This window comes from Castanea sativa, chromosome 6 (assembly GCF_040712315.1).
Source record: "Castanea sativa cultivar Marrone di Chiusa Pesio chromosome 6, ASM4071231v1".
NCBI lineage: Eukaryota > Viridiplantae > Streptophyta > Magnoliopsida > Fagales > Fagaceae > Castanea > Castanea sativa.
In genome coordinates this window covers 7,453,234-7,477,645 of record NC_134018.1, presented here as the reverse complement: position 1 = coordinate 7,477,645, position 24,412 = coordinate 7,453,234, and the positions used below count along the sequence as shown (strand labels likewise).

Sequence of the window (24,412 nt, the reverse complement as noted above, 5' to 3'; positions counted from 1 at the left end):
GACATTGCGCTAAATCAGTGAGCGGTGTAAAGTTTCTAGATTTGAGGGCAACCGCAAGCTTTACTGTTTCTTTGCAGAACTACAATTTTAAATCAGCTCATAAGGTATGTTTGACAAACCGCGTTGATGGTTCATAATGAGCTTACTACTTTGCGTCGTAATTTTGTATACTTCATCATTCCCATGGAGATCAATTAAACAGCAAGGAGAAAAAAAAAATACAATGATGTATTAAGAAAAAAAAACTATCTAATGAACAAATTACATCAAAAAGAGCAGAAGCTTCCACTTGAAGGACTAGAAGCAACTTTGAACTTGTAAAGTGATGTACAAAACAACTTCAACTATAAGAGCCTAAGAGCCTAGCCAGTCAACAGCTAGGGATAAAGCCTAAAAGGTATGTGGTGACATAACTACTCATTCAGCCAACCTGCTGAATTCTGGTGTGAATAGGAACTGTGAGGACCAGGAGCAAAACCCATCGGGCTGCCTTGATACCCAGGTGGGGGTGCTCGAGGATCATAAAAGCTGTTTCTATTCATCAGATGCGGCTCAGATCCTAAAGTATTCATCCTTGTGTGGTTCAACTCGTCCAATCGGGGTGCATATCGCTGCATTGCTGATGTATTCATCCTGTAAGACAAATCAGCTGGTGGAGCTGGATGAACATAAGTAGATGACACTGATCCAATGTGGCCATATCCAGAATCATGACCTGCTAGAAAATTATATCTTGGCAGATCAGGCTCAAGCTGTCCATAATAGCGAAGCCGTGTCCTTATTTCTCTGTCCCTCTGGAAGTTCTCTTCCACCTGAGTAATATTATATCTGTAACCAAGACCATCTGAGCTGTCCCTTGTGTACCCCGGAAGCTGTTCCTCCACGCTTCTAGCCCTATAATCAGAACCAGGACTAACACCAGTTGACATTCTATGGATAGTCCCAGTTAAGTAAGGGTCATCACCATTCCGATTATATGTGCAGCCCATCTCATTGGGTTTGTTAGCCGGGCTCCCACCATAAGCTGCTGCAAACTGCTTATGAGAACCAGAAATGCTGGGCTCAAAATGCTGAACATTCTCACCAAGCTCAACATGTGAAGGCATCTCAAGAGACTTGGAATGTAGACGTTCCAGTGAGGATCTGCCATCAACCACATTGGGTGGAGAACGGCGAGGCCTGCTGCGTTCCTGGCCCTTCTCACCAAGCTCAGCATGTGAGGGCATCTCAGGGGATTTGGAATGCAGATGTTCCAGTGAAGGTCTTCCATCAACTGCATTGGATGGAGAACGGCGAGTCCTGCCACCATCCAATTTGTTCTCCGGTGATTTCTCACCCATTCCTTTTCCATGTTCTTTATCACGTTTCCTCTTTCTTACAGATGTCTCACTGGGCTGGTTCTTCCCACGGCCCTCACTCTCAAGGTTTACTCTATCACCACTGATGCAAGTGGGGCTTTCTTTATTACCTTGCATGACAATCGACCCACCTCTGAATATTTCCAGTCTATCTCTTTTTGTGGGATCATCAGTCTGCATGGAAGCATTACCATAATGATTTTGATTGTCCACTGGATGATCATGGATTATATTCTCAGGATGATTCTTTTCCATGTCTGATTCTTCTTGTTGCTTGAGGAGGTGACCATGTTCTTCAGCTATGGCTTTGTGTTTATCAGTCCAATCACGACGACTCCAAAGGGACAGTGGAGGTGCATGTAAATTCCACTGATCCATTTGTCTGTCATTCTCATCAACCGATCCAGGCAGATAAAATGACTAAAAAGGGAAATACAAAGAAAAGCCAGCATTAACCATGCCATTCTAGAAAGAATAATTTAGATTGGCCACCACAGAGAAACCAAAAAGAACATTACTTTACCTTTCCTGATAAAGATTTTCCATCCTCCCAAATAAGATCATAAGATTTTTTCTTTTTATCTAACCTGGTGAAAAGCAACAAATGTGAAAAATCAATTCATAATGTAACTTCCTTTCAACTATCCTGGCTAAAAGCAAGAACTGTAGAGGTACATGTGTGTGTGTGTGTGTGAGAGAGAGAGAGAGAGAGACGGACTGCAAAGTAGTACCTGTATGTGTCTGATGGAACAATGAGAATAATGAGTTTGGGGTTAAACTCAAGAGCTTTATCAATGAACTTGTTTGCCAAAGCTGCTTTGACTCCAAAAGGAGGATTTAGCCCCATGATCTGCTCAAGTAGAAAGAAACAAATAGTGAATCATTTTCCTGCAAAATTCATTTACGTTTTTAAATGGAAACAAGATATCATTTCTTACCAATTTCGATCCTGTGGGTAGCTCATTTGGTTTGACAGTAAACCAATCCCTCTTCTCAAAATTAAAGTCATTCTGGCAAAGGTTTAAAACACAACCCAATAACAATATAAGCACATGGACACAGACACACACACACACACTTGGGAAGAGAGTGAGAGTCTAGCACCCAACAAAATGACATAATATAGCAATACCAAAAAGAGAAAAACTATGAAATGATCAAAATGAAGAACTGAAAGTAAATTCCCAACGGTTCTTATATTTATTAACGTTCATTCTCAGGATGGTAACCGATATAATTAGGTATTAGACTATATTATTTCCAATTGAAATTTTTTGATAAGTAATGTAAATATTATTCATTTCATAAAAAGGAGTCACCCAAGTATATAAGAAGTATATAGCTGGGGACCAAAATAATCAAAAACTCAAATTAGAAGCATCCATCAGATCATAAACCAAAAAAATAGAAAGACTTCCTATGATAGACATCCAATCCAGTAGTGTTTTAAAGAAGAATAGTTTTAAATATGCCAATGTCCTTTCAGAATCTTCAAAACTCCAGTTATTTCTCTCCAACCAAATGCACCACATCAAACAATGAGGGACAGCCATCCAAATAACTCCATTACGATGCAGACCAAGTTTACCTTGCCGACATGCAAGGAGCTCAACCAAAGTCTTTGGCATTACCCAGTAGATACCAAAGGTGAACTCCATAGAGCACAACTCTAAAATAATAGGACAATGTAACAAAAGACGATCTATCAATTTTTCATTCTTTTTGCACATATAACACCAATCTAGAATCCACACTTTCCTCAAATGTAAATTATCAATAGTCAAAATAGTCCCCAAAGCTGTAGTCCAAACAAAGAATGCAACTTTGGAAGGAACCTTTGGCTTCCAAACACAACTCCAAGGGAAAGACTAGTTGCATACACCCAATAACGTCCGATAATAGCTACTCACCTCAAAGCCCCTTCTCTTACGAAATATCTGGCATATCTTATCCTCACCAGGAGACTCCGTACATAACATCCATAAAATTAGACAAAAATTCCAATTCCTAATCCTGAATAGCACACGAGAACTCCATATGAACCCCATTGGGGAACTTCATGAGATTAGCCACATAAGTCTCCTTAGCACTACAAATTTTGAACGACTCTGGAAAACACAGACTAAAAGGATTATCCCCACACCGGATATCATGCCAAAATTTCACTCTAGTTCCATCTCCAATCTCAAACTTAATATAGTGAGAAAAAGTAGACCAGCCACTACTAATAGTCTTCCATAAACTCACCCCATGAGGGCCTAGAATAGAGTTGGTGCACCAAGTTGCCTCCTCACTTCCATATTTAACCCTTATCATCCTTCTCCATAGCGCATCTATCTCAAACCCAAATCTCCACAACCATTTTCCCAACAACGCTTCATTAAAGCATCTCAAATTTCTAATTGAAAGACTTTAGACCCATTAGTCTAGTGGGCAGTATTTATTAAGTCATTTCCAAGATGTTGGCTAAAAGGCTAAGAACGGTGATTACTAGGATTATCTCTGAGTCTCAAAATGCTTGCTTTGTTCTGGATAGACAAATCCTAGATTCTACCTTACTTGCTAATGAGTGTTTGGATAGTAGGCTCAAGGCAGGGATACCTAGGGTTTTATGTAAGTTAGATGTGGAGAAAGCTTTTGATCATGTTAGTTGAAATTTTCTTATGTACATGTTGCAGCGCTGTGGATTACTGAGAAATGGAGAAAGTGGATTTTGTTTTGTATCTCCATAGTGAGATTTTCAATTCTGATAAATGGCTCCCCTAAGGATTTCTTTGGGAGCTCTAAGGGGCTGTGCCAAGGATATCCTCTCTCGCCCCTCTTTTTTGCTATTGTTATGGAGGCATAAGTCGCTTGTTGGATGGTGTGGTTCTGGCTCTACACATCTAGGGTTTCACTGTTGGTACTAGGTCAATACCCCCCTCATGGACCCATCTACTCTTTGCAGATGATACTTTAAATTTCTATGATGCTTCAACAAGTCAGATTGAATATTTGCGGGAGATTTTATCCTCTTTTGAGGCGGTGCCAGGGTTGCACATTAACCTGGCTAAGTTAGAATTAGTCCCAGTTGGAGAGGTGTCTAATATGGGGGAGCTTGTAGCATTGCTGGGTTGTAGACAGTCATCTTTGCCAATGACTTACTTGGGATTGCCTTTGGGTGCTAAATTCAAGGATAGAGCGATTTGGAACTCTATTCTAGAAAGAATGGGGCGAAGATTAACAAGTTGGAAGCGATTATATTCATCAAAAGGTGGTAAAATTACCTTAATCAAAAGCATTCTCTCAAGTTTGCCAACTTATTTCATATCTCTCTTCCCTATTCCAATGGATATTGCTATTCGTATTCAGAGTTCCATCTAGTAAAATGGGCCTAGGTTTGTTCTCCCTTGCAATCTAGTGGTTTAGGCATTAGAAATTTGAGAACATTCAATCAAGCTTTGTTGGGGATATGGTTGTGGAGATATGGAAGAGAGACAACCCATCTCTAGAGGTGGGTTATTGACACTAAATATGGGAATGATTGGGGAGGTTGGTGTACAAAAGAAGTCTCTAATCCTTATGGTGCTAGTCTTTGGAGAACCATAAGACAAGGCTGGCCAGCCTTTTTGAAATCCATTCACTTCAAGGTTGGTGTTGGTGATAGAATAAAAATTTTGGCATCATGTGTGGTGTGGGAGCTGTACTCTTCGGGAGGCTTTTCCAGAACTCTATAACATTAGTTGTAATAAGGAGTCTTTTATTGCAGATGTTATGCACTTTCCTAACCAGAGGCTTCATTGGGATCTTTTTTCTAGAGCTCCCCAAGATTGGGAAACGGAAAATTTTTACAATTTTCTAGATCTTATCAATGCTATGCCCCTTAATGGTGAAGGTCAAGACAAATTATGTTGGAAACCGGCAGGGAATAAGAATTTTAAAGTGAGTGAGTACTATCTCTCCCTTTCCTCTACTCCTGACATTTCTTTCCCTTGGAAACCTGTGTGGTGTTCAAAGGTCCCTCCTAGGGTTGCTTTCTTTTCTTGGACTGCCGCATTAGGTAAGATTTTGACTATTGAGAATTTATGGTACAAGGGTGTTGCAGTTGTAGATTGGTGCTATAAGTGTAAAAAGAGTGGGGAATTGGTGAATCATCTTCTTATTCATTGTCCTATTGCTTATGAATTATGGTCCATGGTGTGGACTTTATTTGGTCTTCTATGGGTTATGCCACCATTTGATTTATTTTCGAGTTGGCAAGGTTCCTTCGGTGGGCATTGAAACATCGATTTATGGAGGGCTGTCCCACATTGTGTCCTATGGTGTATTTGGTGAGAACGGAACTCAAGATGTTTCGAAGGGAACGGTCTATTTCAGAATTTAAATCTCTTCTTCTTCACACCTTGCTTGTTGGAGTGGAGTTCTTCCTTTAATCTTTTTCCTTGGTCTAATATTTTAGAAATGCTTGATCTTTGTAATTTATGTGTTTGATGTATTGTTATCCATGTAAACCCCCGGTGTACCTGGACTTTTGATTAATACAATTCCGTTATTTATCAAAACAAAAAAAAAATTGCTAGACCCTCAAACTGAATAGGAGAACTTAACTTGGACCAATTCAACAAATGAAGTTTTGAGTCATCTCCCAAACCACTCCAAAGAAAATTCCTTTGAAGTTGTTCAATATGACTCATTACATCCACCCAAATTGGGGAAAAAGAAAGAAGATAAGTAGGTAAATTGGATAGGGTACTTTTTAACAAGGTAACTATGCCCCTTTGGAAAGATACAACCATTTCCATCCCGCTAAACTCATTTCCACCTTCTCAATGATGGGATTCTAGATTGTCTTCTCATTTGATTTTGCACCCAATGGAAGACCTAAATATTTTGTAGGAAGAAAACCCTGCTTGCAACCCAAAGCATCTACTAATAGCTCAAAATTTGGAACCACTCCCACAGGGACTAACTTAGATTCTTCCAAATTAATTTTCAAACCCGATACGATCTCAAACCAATTGAAAATTAAATAAAAACTTTGTATGTTATTCATTCATCATACCAAACATCATTTTTCAGTAGTACATATGAAGCACCAAATATTTGAGAGCCTAGAAAGTCTCCCTTTAAATTATTCAGTCGTCTCATTCATAAAAAAAAAAAAAAAAATCAGAATTCTAAATATAGACACATTCAGAAAAGTAATTGAGCTTAAAACATTATGGGGCTTAGGATATCTATCTAAAGGCCATATTCTTTAGCAAGCATAGCTGGAAGCCACTTTCCATTTGAAATAATTTTGCCTAATAATAATAAGAGGGCATTAACATCTAAAAACACAACATCCCCCGTTGCCATGTTTCTGGACCCCTTTAAAAAGTAAGTCTTTGTTGACTTGGGTTTATCTCTAGCACAGCCATGCTTACAAGTCATAGAAAAAAATGTATCTAGTTCAGAAGACCGGTAGTATGAGAACTTAGAAAGGTATAGATACCTTTGCTTGAAAAATATCAAAGTTTTTGTATGAACACTTCTTGCCTTTCTCTTCCAGCTTTTTGTTCATCAGGACACTAAAATCATTGGCACCACAACAGAAGTCCACTATCTGTACAAGGGAGCAATTCGTAATCAGGACAATGACAATAAAAATTACAATAATAATTGTTAGCAACGATACCAGACAATTCATCTCAATGAAACTCTGCTAGTAAATCTCTAACTATTAATCTATTATCCCATATATAGAGCACAGATACAAGTTCTACTGTCTGAAATAAATGATGTTACTAACATGGTACTACCAAGAAACCAAAACACATTACAGATATGGACTAAGGGTTGCAAAACAATACAACTGTACAGAACTGTAAAGAAGAAACAATTAGCACAAATAAAAATTGACCTTAATTGTTTTACCAGTCTCCTTACTCCTTAGTCTCAAAATGTGATTGATTAATGTGCCTCCGAATTTAACCCCACCAACCAACATTTTCACTCGGTTTACCCAAGATAAATGCATCAATAAAATAACCATATTATCCCTCATTGCGTCATGTGGGGTCTATGGCAGGAGAGGAATTCTAGGACTTTTGAGGGCTATGAAAGATCAATTCATTACTTGTAGCTTTTATTCCTCATGACTTTGTTTGAGTGGATAAGTGCTTTGGGGGTGTTTTCTTGTGCTGCTTTGCCTGATTTGCTTGATTGATGATGTAATTTTAACTTTTAATTTTGGTTCATCTGTTGCACACTTCCTGTGTCCATGGGTGGAGCCTTTTCAGCTTTTTAAATGAAATTTTACTATTAAACAAAAAACCATAATTGGATAAAATTATTGATTAGACTGAAGACTTTCCTGAACAAGGTTCATCAGCTAAATTATCTAAACAATTTTGAGCTCTCCAAATTCCTTTCTTTTTATTATTTTGTTGTTTTTCATTCCATTAATTATTAATTACAAAAATTCTCAATAATCAACTATTTCAAACATCATATGATTACATGGCAAAATTCTACCCAAACGTATGCAATCACTTAACAATTTTTTTAATCTTCCTGCCAGCCCATTACATTGCAAATTACCACACCATCGGCAGTATATGTTGCCCAAAATTCCAAACAGTATCTGCATAAACTTTTCCAGACAAAGAATTTTTTTGTGGGAAATCCTAGTTTTTAATTGGAGAATGCTTAATCAAAATTTTCAAAAATTGACTTATTATGGGATAAAGAAAACATGAGAAAGGAAGTACAAAAGAGATTAACGTGGTTTGGTCAATAAGACCTCTGTCCACAAAACCAAAAGCCAAAGGGCTATATCTTTCATTCACTTGGTTGATTACACATTACAGGGGAATCCATATTTAGAATGGAATTTACAGAATCAGAAAATAGGTCAACTATCAGTTCATTATATGTATATCAATAGAATTGATTGCTCCAATCCCTGGATTTCATTTTAAATTGGTGGGAAGTGTAATACTTTCCAACACTCCCCTCAAGTTGTGTAATAATATTTAATAATACAATTAGCCAATAAGGGAGAAACTTGGTATGAACCAATTTTAGTGATTCAATTGCACATAAAAATAAATGACAACTCTCCCTTATAAGAAATCCTCATGAAACCCCCCTATGAAGATGTCACCACAATATTAAAGGTTGTACCTGGTTGTACCCGATGGACAAACCTTCCATTTTTATAGGTTTAAGGAGGTGATTAGTAGGCAACCTAACCCCAACTTTTTTGAAGGCTGATTCCTAAGCTCAAATCACGACTTGATGTGACAAAATCCTTTAAAATGATGCAAAGTACTAGGAGTGTGAATTGCATAGGTGCCGCAAAGGGTAGTGGATCTATTGGATTGTTGGGCTTGCAATTTCAGGCGTCATCACAATATAGTGATTTTGAGGATGGTGCCGCACTGTTTGATGTGGTGTATCTGGCGGGAACGGAATTCTAGAAGCTTTGAGGGTCGCGATCGGTCCATTCTTGAGTTTAAGTCTTTTTTCTTTTTTACTCTTCTGGAATGGTGTTTAGTTTTACCATCTTTTTCTTGTCTTTCCCTTCCTGTTTTGCTTGATCATTGTAATTTGGTTTCTTGATGTTTTTGCCTCTTTAGTACATTTCCTATGTACGGGGCTGTGTTCTTCTCTAATATATTTTTTTCGTTACTTATCAAAAAAAAAAAAAAGCATAGGTAAAATTACCAATATGCATGAAGAAATTGGAATATAAATAATGTTTATTTTTTATTTTTCATGATGGAAAAATTCCAGATTATAGTGATGTAATTCTCAAAACCAAAAATAAAAGATGATTGACAAGGTGATTATATTAAAAGTCACCAACAAGAGGAAAATTATGTCAGTGAAGATATTCAAGCAAGGTCCGATTGAAGTGCATAATTGATCACATAAGAAATTAACATGATTTGGTCAGTAAGACCCACGTTCACAACACCAAAAGCCAAAGGGCTACACCTGTCATCACTTGATTGATCACATATTTCAAGAGAACACATATACATAGGTGAAGCTTTATGTAAAAGAATTGTTAGACTTAACATCTTCATAACAATACATACTTTTAAGTATGTTCTCATGAAAACCTACAAAGTAGCATATTCTTTAGCTAAGTTGACCCATAGGATGGAAGTGGTAGATTATGATGATATTTTTTTATAATTGAGAATTACATCACTATAATCAGGACTATTTAAACCATCATGAAAAATAACATATAAACATATGTCATGAAGAATCTATAGAAGTTGGAATAAACAAAGGACAAAGATTCTTACCATGTCGCCATTTTGTGCATACCAATGAAGCTTATCAACAATCTGCAAATTCAAAATCATGCTTTTAGCTATTCCAAGGCTTGATGGAAGTAAATCTACAAGGGCAACATATATACAGCAGAGGTAAAACAAACATGCTATGATTAATGGCAAAAGTATATCTCATGACATTAATTTAAAATCAAGGAAGACATGTGACATGAAGTGACGAAGTGATGTGACATTAACTTTGACGTGAACTTCATAACTGTGTCCAGTTGCACACAATTATGTACACAGTTACACATATGCACCCCACTGTCTCAAACAGATTATCCTCCATTTTTTTTGCTTTCCCAAACCCCCCTCTAACCCAGCTCAAACCAAAATTGCAAGAGTCAAAAGACATTTAGCTCATTATTCTTTTCTTCCCCATTTTTTAAGCCATCAAATGACTGCGCAATAGACAGTATTAGATCTAACCAACCGTGTAGTATGTATCAATACCCAAAAATAATTACATAACATACAAGAATGGAATAAAATATTAAAGAATGATACAATATTAGAATAGCCTTAAGGAAAAAAAGAAAAAAAGAAAAAGATATTATACCCCTTCAAGTTTCTCCACTTTTGTAAAATGGCGACCAAAGGATGTGTAGCGATTACCATGAAGAAAAGGGGAAAGATATACTCTAAGCTTGCTCTGTAGAATACAAATCAATGAATCCAATAAGAATAAGAGAAAACCTCACTTCTAATATCAATGACAATACAATTAATCCAACAAATATCAGAAATGTTACATAGACCTTCCTGCCAAAATAAATAATGAGCATGTGGGCAAGGCAAGCCTGCAGAGCATATGCCAGAAGCAAATGAAAGTGGGGCCAGAAACATAAAATCTTAACCTATCGAACCAACTTTGCCACACAAAAAGAAAAAGAAAAAGAAAAAGAAAAAGAAAAAGAAAAAGAAAAAGAAAAAGAAAATCATATAAGAATTTTAGCAGAACTCTGAAACTATTTCTCTTTCTTGAGAATGCATAAAAGTTCCATAAACTAAGGGAACAAGTGAGCAAAGTGACTTGATTTCTTTGAGAGATCAGCTTCTAGCCACCTTTGCAGGTTTTTATTTGATTGATCTTGTTCAGAGGCTTTTACACATAGCAAACTCCATTCCACTGTTTTTAGCGTCTCTATACTTTTGTACACAACATTTTTTGTAATTCTTTAATTGTGTCATTTGTACATGTAGTAATCTCCATTTAATAAAATAATATTTATCCAAAAAAAAAAAAATCAATTTAACTATCAAATCTTCAATAGTGACAACTGTACACAAATTATTGAAAAAAAGCCACCTACACAACATCAGAGGCCACAGATTTCATAGTGTTTCCTACAATAACCAATCCCAGCATAAAAATGAACAAAAAAGAGTCCAAAAAGTTTGGTCTCAAACCCAATGGACATGCTTTTAACTCATCTATTTTGTTTGTTTGGAAAAATAAATTTATGGTGCAGACAAGAGGCAAAGTGATACTTTCTATAATCTATATCAAAGGCGCCAAAGTCAACAATGCAAGAAAAGGATAATCAACCTCCTTTTTTTGAAATTCATGAAATAAAGGATATGCCTCTTTCAAATTTTCAGTAACATATGTCCTACTAATATATATATATATATATAATAAATAAATAAAAGTTTGCACTATGCAGTAACATTTGAAGTATCACCAACATACACCACTATCACCCCTAGAATATTTGCATGAGACTAATCTGCAGCTTCCAAAGTGATACGATATACACCGGGAAACTGTAAAGACACAATTATTTCCAGACACAAATCCACAACATGCTTAAGTGTCAACTTGTGATTTGGTGCACCAATCCACTTTTTCACAAGAACCAATGGTGTTCCCATGTGATATCCAACCACAAGTTGACACTCGAGCATAATTTGGATTAGCATGTCAAAATAGTTGTCTGTAGGCAGACTCGATATAAACCCATAACATTCAAAAATAAAAATCAGCCAGTGACTCTAGCTCACAAGGACCTCCTCCCCTTGTAGAGCTAGGTTGAGGGTGAGGTCGTGGGTTTGACTGCATACATAATCTACCAATCAAAATGTAAAAACATTAAAAAAAGAAAAAGAAAAAAAGAGTTGAAATCTCAAAATGAAAAAGAAAAAATAATTTTATATCTTAAATATATATATATATATATATATATATATTTTTTAGAATAACGTAGGGAACCTTTTAAAGAAGAGCCCTTGGACTTGCCTCTAGCTAGTAAAACCTTTGGGCAACAAACCCCACCCCTGAAGAGAAGTAACAATAATTTGATTTGAATAAAAAGCTTATACACAGCCCAAAAATATACAAAAGATTCAGTCATACCTATCAACACTGGTTTAAATCCACAAAATGCCCCAACATCAAAATATGTCTGTTTTTATCTAATTAAAAAAGTAAAATGAACATATTAGGCACAAGTGCCATGTACATCTTTGATACTGCACAACCTTAGTACTAGAAATCACAACTATGCAAGTCTAAACAGGATATGTTAGGTGCAGCGCTGAACAGAATTTCAAAAAAAATGGAACTTTCTTCATTACTAGCTTGGGATAACCAAAAAAAATAGAACCTCATAGAACTGAAAGATTCTAGGATAGGCAACCACCTTCCACTTGAATATCTGTTGCAGAACCTCAGGTCCGCACACAGCTTCTGCATCCTCACGACTGCGGCCATCCTCCAGCTTCCCTAAAGCGTCTCGAACCGCCTTCATTTAAAAAATACAAATAACAAAAACAACAACATTAATAACTACAGATGACATCCATTTGCAGCAGTAAGAACACTTAAGATGGCACATATACCTCCACTGAACCCTCCAACTTCCCCAAAGTAATGGTCTTGTCCACAATATATTTTGATGAGTAAGCATGAGTAGAGGGAACTTTGTGCTTTTCTATAACATCCTCTAAAGTTACTGCTTTATTTGCATCTTTCAACAAAGCCAACAATCTACATTGCAAGAAATATATCTTCAAATAAGACACCATTAAGTATACATAGTTAAACTTCAAAATAGATGGCATGTGACCATGACATTTTCCTTGTAATATAAAGAGAAAACTAATTTGGTAATATACAGAAAATAAAGAAAAACCTAATTTCGTAAAATTTAAAAGTTGTATCAAACCCCTAAGAAATACAAAAAGTTGCAATTAAGTTCTTCTGTCAGTCTAACAGATGACTAGTCATGTTAATTCTTATGTGACAATTGATGTGACCCACCCCACCCCATCCCCAAAGAAAGGAACTTTTTCGTTCTCTCTACGTTTCTCTTCCCTTTTTAAACCCAACAACCTTTTCCACCTAAAAACTGCCAACCAAAATAGCACTGACTAAATCCCCAACAACCTTTTCAGCTCCTTAGAGTCATTTAAGATTTAAGAATTTTTTTTCTCTAGCCATGTCTATGCCATATCAGTCAAATAGCTTTGTAATATCTTCCATCACATTTGACTAAAGGAATGACCTAGCTGCAACTTTTTAAATTATTTGAAGTCTAGATTACAGAACTAAATCAAATATTTGTGTAAGTTTCAAAGGCTAAAATAGTTGGTTGCCTAATATTAATTATTTACATTAAAACAAAAGATTTAAGTATTCAAAAGTAAAAATAGAAGATTTACCTCCTTTCAGAATCAGCATCTAATGATGGTAGTGAACTGCTCAGCTTCTTGGTGGCAGGCCTAACTGTCATAGTCTTATTTTCTTCACCTTTAAGCATATCCTGCTTCCTGGGCTTAACTTTCCCATTGGACTTCATGAGGTCAAATAACCTATAGCCTAGAGAATGTTTGTTTTCATCAGCAGTAGAGGGCTTATCTACCTCCATCGAGATAGACTTTGCATTTTCATTCAAAAGCTTTCTTGATGCATTATTTACTTTCACTTTCCTTGAGATATCTGATCCAGATATTACTTTATCACTATTTTTGGTATTTCCCACCTTCACAGCTGAGAATGACTTCTGATTCTGTCTAGCTACTTTCACAACAGTTCTTCCTCGGAAGGAGTCATCTAAGGCAAGATTTTTCTTCTTAAACAGATCTTTTTCTTTATTTCTGAGGGAGTCTGATGCTTGTTTTTTATTTTCTTCCACTGTTACCTTCTTTTTTTCAAAAGTAGTCTTAACACCAGGGAACTTTACGTGGTCTCTTATTGGAGTCCCAAGTTCTTCATCAATTTCATGTTTTCTGGTCAATTGGACAAAAACATTCAATAAGTACAGCCAAATAGTAAAGGGGAAAAAGTGCAGCCCATTTTAACAACTTACAAGCAGTATATTAGTATACGGTTGGGTAATAGACCTTCCCAAGCCCTTGCTACAATCCCTTCATCCTCTATATCTTCAAAAGCAATCTTCCTGATAGAAGCAACTCAAGCATCAAGCATCTACATATTACTTATAAAGGAGCATATTCTCATAGCTGGTATTGAAAAAACGAGAATAGAAATAACATTTTTTTTTTTGTAAGTAACAATTAATAAGTACCTTGGCAAGCATTTCCTGTGGTATGACTTAGGACAACGCCGACACACAGCAAACTGCAACTGAGGATCTTTCTTATTCTCTCCTTGTTTACAAACACTGCATTTATGGATTGGACATGTAAAAGACCCCCCTGCAGCAATCTTTTTCTCAAGCTCCTCAGCAGCAGTTTCATCCTCCCGATGAAGCAATTTTGACACACAACGTGGATGATAGAAATAGCCACAGGTTGCATTAACGCAAGGAAAGACCTAAAATGCAGTTGGTTAGAGCCATTAAATTGCATATCCAAATAAGTAGCCATAGAGAAATCCAGAAAGAATGTTCAACGTTTACTGAAATCTTGGGCCTAATAAATCATGAAAAAAAAAAGCCCAGAGATATGTTCTCCTCGCCATCCAGTGTTACCTTTATGTTGCATTAAGACATTGGGAACTGCATTCATTGTTTTAATATAAATTGTATGACATTATAATAAAAAAGAAAAGTTACGAAAAAAATGAATAGTGAATCATCAACAGCTGTTTACAGACTGAAGAGGATAGTAAAACAAGAGAGTTAGGTGTGACATTCAAAACAACTTATCATCTGGGGCAAGAGAATTAAGATTTCCTTTGTGATTATCTTCTATTATGGTCAGTTTGGATGGAGGGGGAGTAGAGGAGAGTAGTAGAGTAAAGCTGGCCAAAATTGACAGCAATGGCTTTTTTCCAGCACTGTTAGAGGGTAGTTGCAGCTGATGTGTTTGTTGTTTTTAAGGAATTTCATAACTACTTTAAATTAGAAAAATCCCTTAATGCCTCATTTATAGCATTATTAATCCCCAAGAAACATGATGCTATCAATATAAGGGATTTTAGACCCATCAGTCTGATCGGTAGCATCTATAAAATTGTGGCAAAGGTGTTTGCCAATAGATTGAAAGAAGTGCTGGATAAACTTATTTCTGCATCACAAAATGCATGCGCAGGTGAAAAACAGATTTTGGATTTGGTGCTCGTTGCCAATGAGTGAAGATAGTAGGATAAATAGTGTCATTCCTGGCATTATCTGTAAGCTGGATATAGAAAAGGCTTTTGACCATGTAAATTGGGAGTTTCTTTTCTATTGATTAAAGAGGATGGGGTTTGGTGAAAAGTGGAGAGGATGAATTCATACATGTATCAGCTCACAGAACAATTTTCTGTTTTGGTTAAGGTCTCCTTGTGGTTTTTTTGGCTCTTACTATGGGATTACTGCAGGGGGGCCCATTAACTCCTTTGCTCTTCGTCTTTTTCATGGAAGTTCTCAGTCAAATGCTGTAGAAGATGGAGGGGCCAGGACTAATTAAAGGATTTGAAGGGGGGGGGGGGGGGGGAATTCTAATGCTGGTGGGTTGCCTATCCCACATTTATTACTTACTCCTAGTAATAAATTACACAACTTTAAGAAGATAACAGATGCATGTATATTCTTGGTAAAATGGGGTATGTACTTCAAAAATTAGATACAGAAAGCTAAGGGCCTATTTGGTAAGAGTATTTAAATATATTTTTTTGTTTTGCAATCCATAAAATCGTGGGTCCCACACTTGAATTTATTATTTGACTAATATTTTCTAAATAAAGTTTTCAAAAAACTGTATCATATTTTCTTGGTTTAGAATAGGATTTTATAAATAGTTAAGAGGGTGTTTTCAAGATACAGAAAATGTTTTTAATGATATAGTTGTAAATAAATTGAAAACAAAAACAGTGGATCCTACGTAACTCTTTTATCTCTTAAAATAAGGAGCTTATCTTTATCACAAAAAGAATTTAAACTCTTCAAATATGAAACTTATCATTTAGGGTCCATTTGGTTGGAGGGGTGGAAAAATGGAAGGATAGAAAATTGTGAGAGGATGGAAAAGTGGGAGGATAGAAAAGATTTTAATTTCTTTCCTTTTTGTTTAGTTGAGAGTGGAAAAATGGAGGAATGGAAAAAGTGAGTTTGTATAAATTTACGCATATACCTCTGTTAAAAAATGATGCCCAATTAAAACCAAAAAAGTGAAACAAAAAAATAAAAATAAAAATAAAAATAATCACCTAAATTTATTAAAAAATAAAAATCATGCCCATAAAAAAAATCACATCTAAACCAAAAAAAAACCGCAAGAAAGCAAAAAGAAAAAAAAAGAATACTGGACAAGCCTGCCAAGAAAAGGCAGGCAACGCCTGCCCAGTAAATCAAGAAGAAAAAAAAAAAAGAAAAAAAAGAAAGAAGGGCAGCCAACGTCCAGGAGGAAAAAAAGAAAAAGAAAAAAAGTGTGAAGAAAAGCAACATGAATGAAGCCCATGTGCAATTGCACATCGGCATTTTCGTCCAAAAATGATGTCTAATTTCTCCCTTCAGTTTTCTCTCCATTTTGGAGAGAAAAGCCCGAGAAGAAAACACCTGGGTCCCACCATTTATTTTCCTTCCTCCCCACCCAACCAAACACACTCCAAAAAAATTTTCCTTCCCATTCTTTCCACAGTTTTCCATCCACCTTATTTCACCTTCAAACAAACACACCGTTAAGGAAAAGAAAAAGTACATGATGAGCACTATTTTCTTATCATTATCCATAAAAAATAATAATAATAATAACAACAACAACAACCTACAGATTCTACACGTTACTTTTTGTAAATATTTTTTTTTTACATCTCAAAAATATAAATGGTCTCCTAAATAATTATTTTGCTTTTAGTGTTTTGAAAATTGTTCTTAAAAGTAGAAGCCAACCATGTAAAATATAAAAATTATTATTTTAAAACTGGTTTCAAGTTCAATTTTTCAAAAATTGTTTTTATATTGTTTTGAAAACAAAAACAAAAATCCTCCTACCAATCAGGTCCTAGAGCACATCATACCAGTCATACCAAAAGAAAAAGAAGAAGAAAAGCAAGCTCACTTAATCACGATTGTAGCATCAAACTTGTCAGCTACAAGTAAACACGAGGAGGGCCTAATTTAAAAAGAAATGCAGAAAAAGGGTGGGCAGGAGGTGGAGAGCGAGCTGATAACATTATCTTCCTACTTTGAAACAGAAGAAACGTATGAGCTAAAAATCCCTTGGTTTTCAAATTGATCTCTTCACATTGTACAATTAAAGACTCACTAACAAAAATTAGTGAAAGTTCATAAAAGCTATGGCAGAAAATAAACAAAATAAAAACATACTGAAGAAGAAAAGAGAAAAAAAAAGAAAAAAAAACAAGCAAACAAGCAAACAAAAAAATTAGTTAAAATTATACCTCAGCAGCTGAAAACTTGTCAGACGATCCCAGCTTCCCACAAACAAAGCATTGATGCTGTTTCAGTTCACAACTTTTACAGAAAAAGTTCTGCATCTCCTGCAAGTAATAAACAAAAAAAAATCAATGGTGATGCTAAAAAGATATAAAGGAGAATAAGAATTTCAAGGTATACTAAGCAGTAACATACATCCACTTCTTCCTGTGAATACCCAAGAGAGTCACACATAGATTCGTCACCAGCTTCTACAGTTGCATGAAAGGACCTCATGCATCTTCCCTCACAACTGCATTAGAAAACAAATAACAGCACACCATCAACCAATGCATGAAGTTAATCAAAAGAATGCATAGTCCACCAAACAACAGACCATGAATAAGGAGTTAAGGACCATCTGGAGGTCCCCAAAAAATAGATTTATATCAAAAGAAGTGGTGTAAGTAGCCATGCTGCATTAATTATAGACAAAATTAAACTCAGACTATCTATATTGAGAATATAATCTCAGCAGATTATCAGGCGCATTTGGATTAGCTTTTTGTTGAAAAGCTTATTTACATATTTGTTGAAAGCTGGTAAAAGTGCAATTTTACCTAGAAAAAATGAGGTATTAAACAGCTATAAATAAGCAAATGAGATAAACTTTCTTTCTATGACTTCCATTTATAGTGCTTGGTTGTCATTATTAACGTATGTACACTATTATGCGTTAATAACGATAACAATAACAATATATATATATTCTTTATAGATAAGTAAGAATTCATTTATTATATAAAAGACATCACCAGCACATGGGATATGTACTGGTGATGTATTACAAGAGTTACATAACCAATTGTTCCAAATTCTAACCATAATTGTGAATTTAATCATTTAACCATAATTCTAACACTTCCCCTCATGTGTTGGCCTAAACTCCTCCTTAATAAGTGGGGTCCAACCCGTGGGATTTTCAACATTTCAAATGGAAAGTAAAGTAAGATCGAACTCAAGATCTCCTACTCTAATACCAAGTTAAATATCCAATTGTCCCAAAAGTTTAAGCTATTAGAGAGCATTTGAACTGGGTCTTGCAAATGCCATATGTTGGTATATTTTAGCATCAAAGCCCCAAAAACCAAAAACCTCCATTACCCGGACTTGTAAACCCAAAAAAAAATTACAATCCTGCTACAGTGTTGTCCTACTTCTATGATAGTACTGTAGCAAATGGTATAATACAAAATTAATATTCTCTCTCCGTCTCCCACTCATCTTCATGTCCTACTTCTATGACAGTACAATAGCAAATGGTATAATACAAAATTAATATTCTCTCTCCGTCTCCCACTCATCTTCATCTCCCACATTCTTTGTCTCTCTCCATATAATATTTTCTCTCTCCTTCGGTCCTCAATCTTCACTCCCTCTCTCACATCTCTCTCTCTCTCTCTCTCTCTTGTTCAAAGCTTGACACCAGAGTTGGGTTGGGCAAAGGCGTTGATCGAGTGGGTCGAGATTGGTGTGGGTTTTGATCGAGTGGGTTGTGCAGCGGTGGAGATCAGCGTGGGTCATGACGAGGTCGTGTGTGGTGGAGATGGGCGTGGTCACGACATGGCGAGATCGGGTGGGTCATGGCAGAGGTGAGTGGGTTTTGATTTTGGGTGGGTTCTAATGGGGTTTGGGTGGATTCTGATTCTGATGGGGTTTTGATTTTGATTTTTTGCTATGGAGTTTTGCTATAGATTTTAGGTGGGTTTTGATATTTTGCTATGGATTTCTGATGGGGTGGATTGGGATTGGTTGGATTTTGGATTTCGATTGGTTGGACTTTGGATTTTGGATTGGGATTGGTTGGTTTGGGTTGGCGTTGTGGTAGTGTGGTGGTGGCATGGTGGTGACTATGGTGGGTGGTGTTTGGTTGTCGTGGGTCACTGTGGGTCGGTTATTATTATGTTCTTCTTTGCTCATTGTGTTGGTTTGATTTAAACTGATTCTTGGTGGAGGGTGGTGTGACTATGTTACTCAGCGGAGGTGGGTGCTATGACTGGGAAGCTGGATGGTGGTGATGGTGGTGGTGGGTGGTTGAGAGAGTAAGAGAAACAGAGATTAGAGAGAGAAGTGAGAGATATTTTTATATTATTTTTATTTTACTTTATATTATTTTAATGTGTAGTATGGTAAAATAAAAGTTGGGAAGTTAGGTGTGTTGTTAAATAAATGCTCTTAGGAAATTGTGAATTTAATCATTTTTTTTTATAAGAAATTGTGAATTTAATCATAAATCTAACAAGTATCAAAAAGTACAGCAATCAATAAAATTCAACAAACTAAAGAAATAATGACTTCTTAGAGAAGACATCCAATCATACAAAAGGTGTAGAAAAAGAGATTTCACAGCGAGCCTTGAACTTTCCATTCCAAGCCTTTACACGTTCTTTCCATTCCAAGCCTTTACACGTTCGACTATCCATTTCCTTCCAAATAACCCACATAAGACATAGAGGAATAGCCTTCCAAATCTCCATTATATTGTCTACCACAGGGCCACATCCAACAAGCCAGCAGCACCATGATCCTCTTTGGCATACCCATTGTACCCCCCCAAAAAAAAAGGACCATAGATCTCTTGGCAATGGACAATGGAACAACATGTTATCCGTTGATTCCCCTGCTTGCTTACGCGTACAACACCAATCCACATTGATAATTATTCTTCTTCGTAGATTATCAATCGTTAATATCTTCCATAAAGCAGTTGTCCCAGTAAAGAGAGCTACTTTGGCAGAACTTTGAATTTCCAAATAGACTTCCAAGGAAAAGATAATGCATTCCCCGCTCTGTAGAACCCCATAATAAGATTTGATTTCAAACAGCTTACTCTTGGTAAGAACCCAGCAAATTATGTCCTCACCATCCCTACGGATTTGCTTTCAATGCTAAATCTTCATGTGCCTCCCATAATGCTATGAGTTCAGTCACTAAAAATGCCAGTAACCTACTGACTACCACCCCTACTACCTATATGGACCTCCAAATGTTGCTTTCAAGGAAGTTCGGTGTGGGGGCTGGTGGCTTCCTAAGCTCTTTGCTCCACTCTAGGCTGTAGGCTCTAGTCTCTTAATACTAAATTTCTGATATAACATTTTTTTTTTGGAATTATAAAAAAAAAAACAATATTTTTGTGCAGTGATGATGATGACAATGATAAAAACAATACAAGCAGGTAAAATAATAAAAAAGATGACATGTACAGTAAAGTGAATCTCAGATTACAGTCTAACCTATTATAATGGACAATATAAGTCTTAAGATATTAAGTACCAGAATTTTTTTTCCAGAAAATAAAGATTTAATTACCAGATAACCAATTAAAAAGTACATACCACAAAAGATCACCACCATTATCACAAAATGCACAAACAGAATCAAACACATCCTCTTCTTCATCTTCTTCTTCATCCAAAATATCATCATCTACATCATCAACAATAAATCCAGACATGTCTGTAGTTTGAACAACCTGAAATACAGATAAGTTCACTGGCTTAAAAAACAATTTTAAAAATTAGAAGTTACAGAGGAATGGGACAGGAAAAAAAAAAGCCCAGACAAGTAGGACTGCAGGAGTATAACCTCATCAGGCGGTTTCCTCTTCCCAGGCTTCTCCTCGAGAAATGTGCGTAAGAGCTGTGCAAATCACAAATGTTCATTGTAATACATAAATAAAATGATGTCCTCCTAACAAACAGCAAACTGTGGGTATACTTTTAAACAAGAAACACTTATGGTTTAAGCAAAACTGACTCAAGAAGGATCATGCAGCATCCCTCCAATACAAGAAAGTAGTGGATTAGATATATGATCCTCAAAGAAACAAGTAAAGCTAGCGAGAATTAAACATGTTAGTGATAGCTAAAAAATAATTTAGCAACATGTAAAAACAAACTCTCACAAAATCAATCCAAGTGCACTTTTATATCCACCTTGTTCACTTAACATAGCCGGAAAGTCCATACTCCAGAAGAAAAAGAATGAATCCTCCAACAAGATTCCTCAAAGACCAAACTCGCATGTTTAATGAATAAGAACCATCCTTTTTTTATTGATAAATTACACACGTGCACAAACACACACACACACACACACCTGGTGAGTCTTGAACCTACGACCTCATCCTCTACCTTGCTCTTGAAGAGGAGAAAGTGCCATTTGACTAGAGCTCATTGGCTCATTCATAACAATCATCAAAACATTCTGATTCTTCTCAACTTCTTAAGAAGAATTGATGATTTATGGAATTCAAAAGACAATGGTAACACGCACATTGCATTGCACATCACAATTAATAATCCAAAGAAGGATAGACAAACCTTGGAGTTTGCTAAGGTATCATCCCTATTAACAGCTTCACTAATTAAAGGCAGGTGGTCCACCAGATCATTTTGAGAAGGTCTGACATCATACAAGCTGCAATTACAGTTAGAATAAGCTGTCAAAAAATTGCACTAGGAATACAAAGGTAAGGATTTTTTTTTTTTCATTATAAGTTTATAGGTTTACCTGAAGACTTTAGACAAGTGATCCCAACAAGATTTTCCTGATGCTTCAGGGTTTTTCCTCAAGAAATGAAGGTATTGCACTGTTACCAGGACTGTCCTAATCATATCCTCATAGCTTTTCCTTGGCCTCTCAATCTTGGTCCAATGATTTCCCTTCAGTAGAACTGATATCTCGGGTTTCAAATTGGAAAGATCAAACCTCCATGCTATAACTTGCTTATGCAATTTTTGAAGCCCTTTGTCAGCATCTCCAAGTAGGAATATTTGTTGTTTTTTGCCATCCAGAATCTCACCCTCTCTCCATTGAATTGGCAAACCAATAAAAGAAATCGGTTCGTTTTTTTCATCCCAAAAATAGTAATTTTCAACACAATCAGGCAGGCTCTCAGTCTCATCATCAGATGATGCCATAATTTTCTCTCAGTCACACCCTTGCCTTACACCTAAAAAAGACATTCAAAGAAGAAATAGTGTAAATTTAAAATCATAACCCAAAAAAAATAAAAAATTGAGAACACTAAATTGAGAAATCTTTAACACAACTGATACTAAATAGCTCTGAAAAAACCATCTTAAGTGGGAAATCACGACACCAAACATCAAGCCAAAATTTCACTCCAGTATCATCACCCACATCAAACTAAAGAAACCAGGAAAAGGTCAACCCATTCCCCATCTTATAGATTTCCAAAGACTCACACCATGGTCACACTTTTAGCGCACCATCCCCCTCCCCCCATTCATTCCCATACTTCACCTCTATCTCCACAACCACTTCCCTAACAAGGCTTGATTAAATCTTCTCAAGTTCCTTATCCCTAACCCCCTGCTCCCATACCGGTTCAAAATTCTGATTCTTTAAAAAAAGTAAAATCAAAGTACTGAATTTTAAAGCTTCAAGATACTACATTACTTCTCTCTCTCTCTCTCTCTCTCTCTCTCTCTCTGTGTATGTATATGTATATGTATAATCACACTCCACTCTCTATTCACATGTATATGATTAATGTCACTCACAAAGAATTTACAAGGCAAAGCAAAATCCCAGTTTGGTTTCCGAGAAAATAAATATAGAAATCAAAAGCAAATTCGAAACACAATATGAAAAAAGACAAAATAAAACAATAGCCTCTCAATTGAGCCTAAAAGGCCAGTTCGGCATTCCAGAAACCTAAACTTCAATTTCCATCGTTTTCTCGGTAACCAAACAACAGCCCTAGGGTTCGCAAACAACCAAAACTAAAAAAAATTTAAAAAAAAAAATGAAAATAAAAATAAATAAATAAATAAATAAGACCTTTCAGAAACTACAAGAAGTAATAACTTTGCATAGCGATAATGGTTTACCTATTGATCAGAGCCACAGTCACAGACCGCGAAAACGCTTAGTTTGAGTTTTTTGGTGAAGACGAAGCGATTGCAAATTCGCAATGGTTTGGGTTCCAAATTTTTGTGAAATACAGCTTCGATTTTTTTTTTGGGTGAGAAAGATTTATAGGGAAATGAGATGTTCACACCATTTTTACAACAAATCTTAAGTGTTAGGTTGTTACTAGTTGTTATTGTTGGGGCAAAAAAATAATCTTAGTGTTAAATTCAAATTTGAACCAATAATAACTAACCACCTATGATTTGTTGTAAAAATATTGTGGACGTAGCACCTCTATCTGCTATTTTTGTTGCTTTGTTTTCGGTTCGGTGGGTTCGTGGGCAAAGGTGGACTAGCACGCACCTGATTCTGTAGGTCGTATGTACGGTTGTCATCAGAGGAGTTTTTTATTTTATTTTTAAAAAAAATAATAAATATTTAATTCCTATAATTTAGGTCACTTTTATTTTATTTTTTAGATTTATTTTTTGTTTTATAATTGAATATCTGTGACTTTGTTGAAATTTTGTTATGTAAGCAAATTTTAGAAATGTTGAGAATTTTCTAATTTGATACATTGATTAAATTTTTTTGAGAAGTAAAATGGAATTTTCAAATTTTAAAAACGAAAAACTATCCAAATCAAATTTTAGAGACTAAACAGTAGACACATAGTTTAACTTTTTTTGTTTTTGTTTTTTTCAAATAAACTAGACTTTGTGAAATGATTTCGTTGTAAAGATTTAATACATTAGTGCATTGGACTTAACCTTTGTTTATAACGCTTTAAATCTATCCGTTCTTGGATGATTTAAATTTTTGTACATCATTGATATTTAAATAAATATTATTGACTAATATATTATTTAGCATATATTTCAAGTTATAAATAATATAGTAAAATTTGAAATACTCATTTAATTTAATAATAAATAATGAATGGATAGGTTTTAATACCTGAAAAATGATTTACTCTAATGTAATTATTGGTTGGACTTTTATCACCTATAATCAATTTAGCTATACTTTCTTTAGG

The 24,412-nt window shown here is 35.6% G+C and overlaps 1 protein-coding gene across 1 annotated transcript; it reads right to left on the bottom strand.

The window, feature by feature from the left end:
* Window positions 1-154: 154 nt before the first annotated feature.
* On the bottom strand, window positions 155-23,503 carry LOC142639219 (protein ENHANCED DOWNY MILDEW 2). Its single transcript, XM_075813353.1, has 19 exons — window positions 23,355-23,503; window positions 22,009-22,450; window positions 21,819-21,915; window positions 21,082-21,135; window positions 20,832-20,968; window positions 17,653-17,749; window positions 17,463-17,561; window positions 14,203-14,450; window positions 13,984-14,073; window positions 13,337-13,903; window positions 12,515-12,662; window positions 12,316-12,417; window positions 10,233-10,325; window positions 9,641-9,682; window positions 6,832-6,942; window positions 2,297-2,368; window positions 2,090-2,208; window positions 1,882-1,945; window positions 155-1,778 (listed from the first exon to the last, which is right to left on the bottom strand). The coding sequence occupies exons 2-19, from the start codon at window positions 22,416-22,418 to the stop codon at window positions 414-416; spliced, it is 3,915 nt and encodes a 1,304-aa protein (XP_075669468.1). The 5' UTR covers window positions 22,419-22,450; window positions 23,355-23,503; the 3' UTR covers window positions 155-413.
* Between the last annotated feature and the right edge of the window lie 909 nt (window positions 23,504-24,412).

What these genes read in the sequence shown, in the direction of transcription:
- LOC142639219 (XM_075813353.1), bottom strand. Translation starts at nt 22,418, where the DNA reads ATGGCATCATCTGATGATGAGACTGAGAGCCTGCCTGATTGTGTTGAA. An exon ending in AATGGTGGTGATCTTTTGTG is followed by an intron (nt 17,750 to 20,831) that starts GTATGTACTTTT and finishes TTTCTAATGCAG; the next exon opens with TTGTGAGGGAAGATGCATGA. An exon ending in CACAGGAAATGCTTGCCAAG is followed by an intron (nt 14,074 to 14,202) that starts GTACTTATTAAT and finishes TGCTTCTATCAG; the next exon opens with GAAGATTGCTTTTGAAGATA.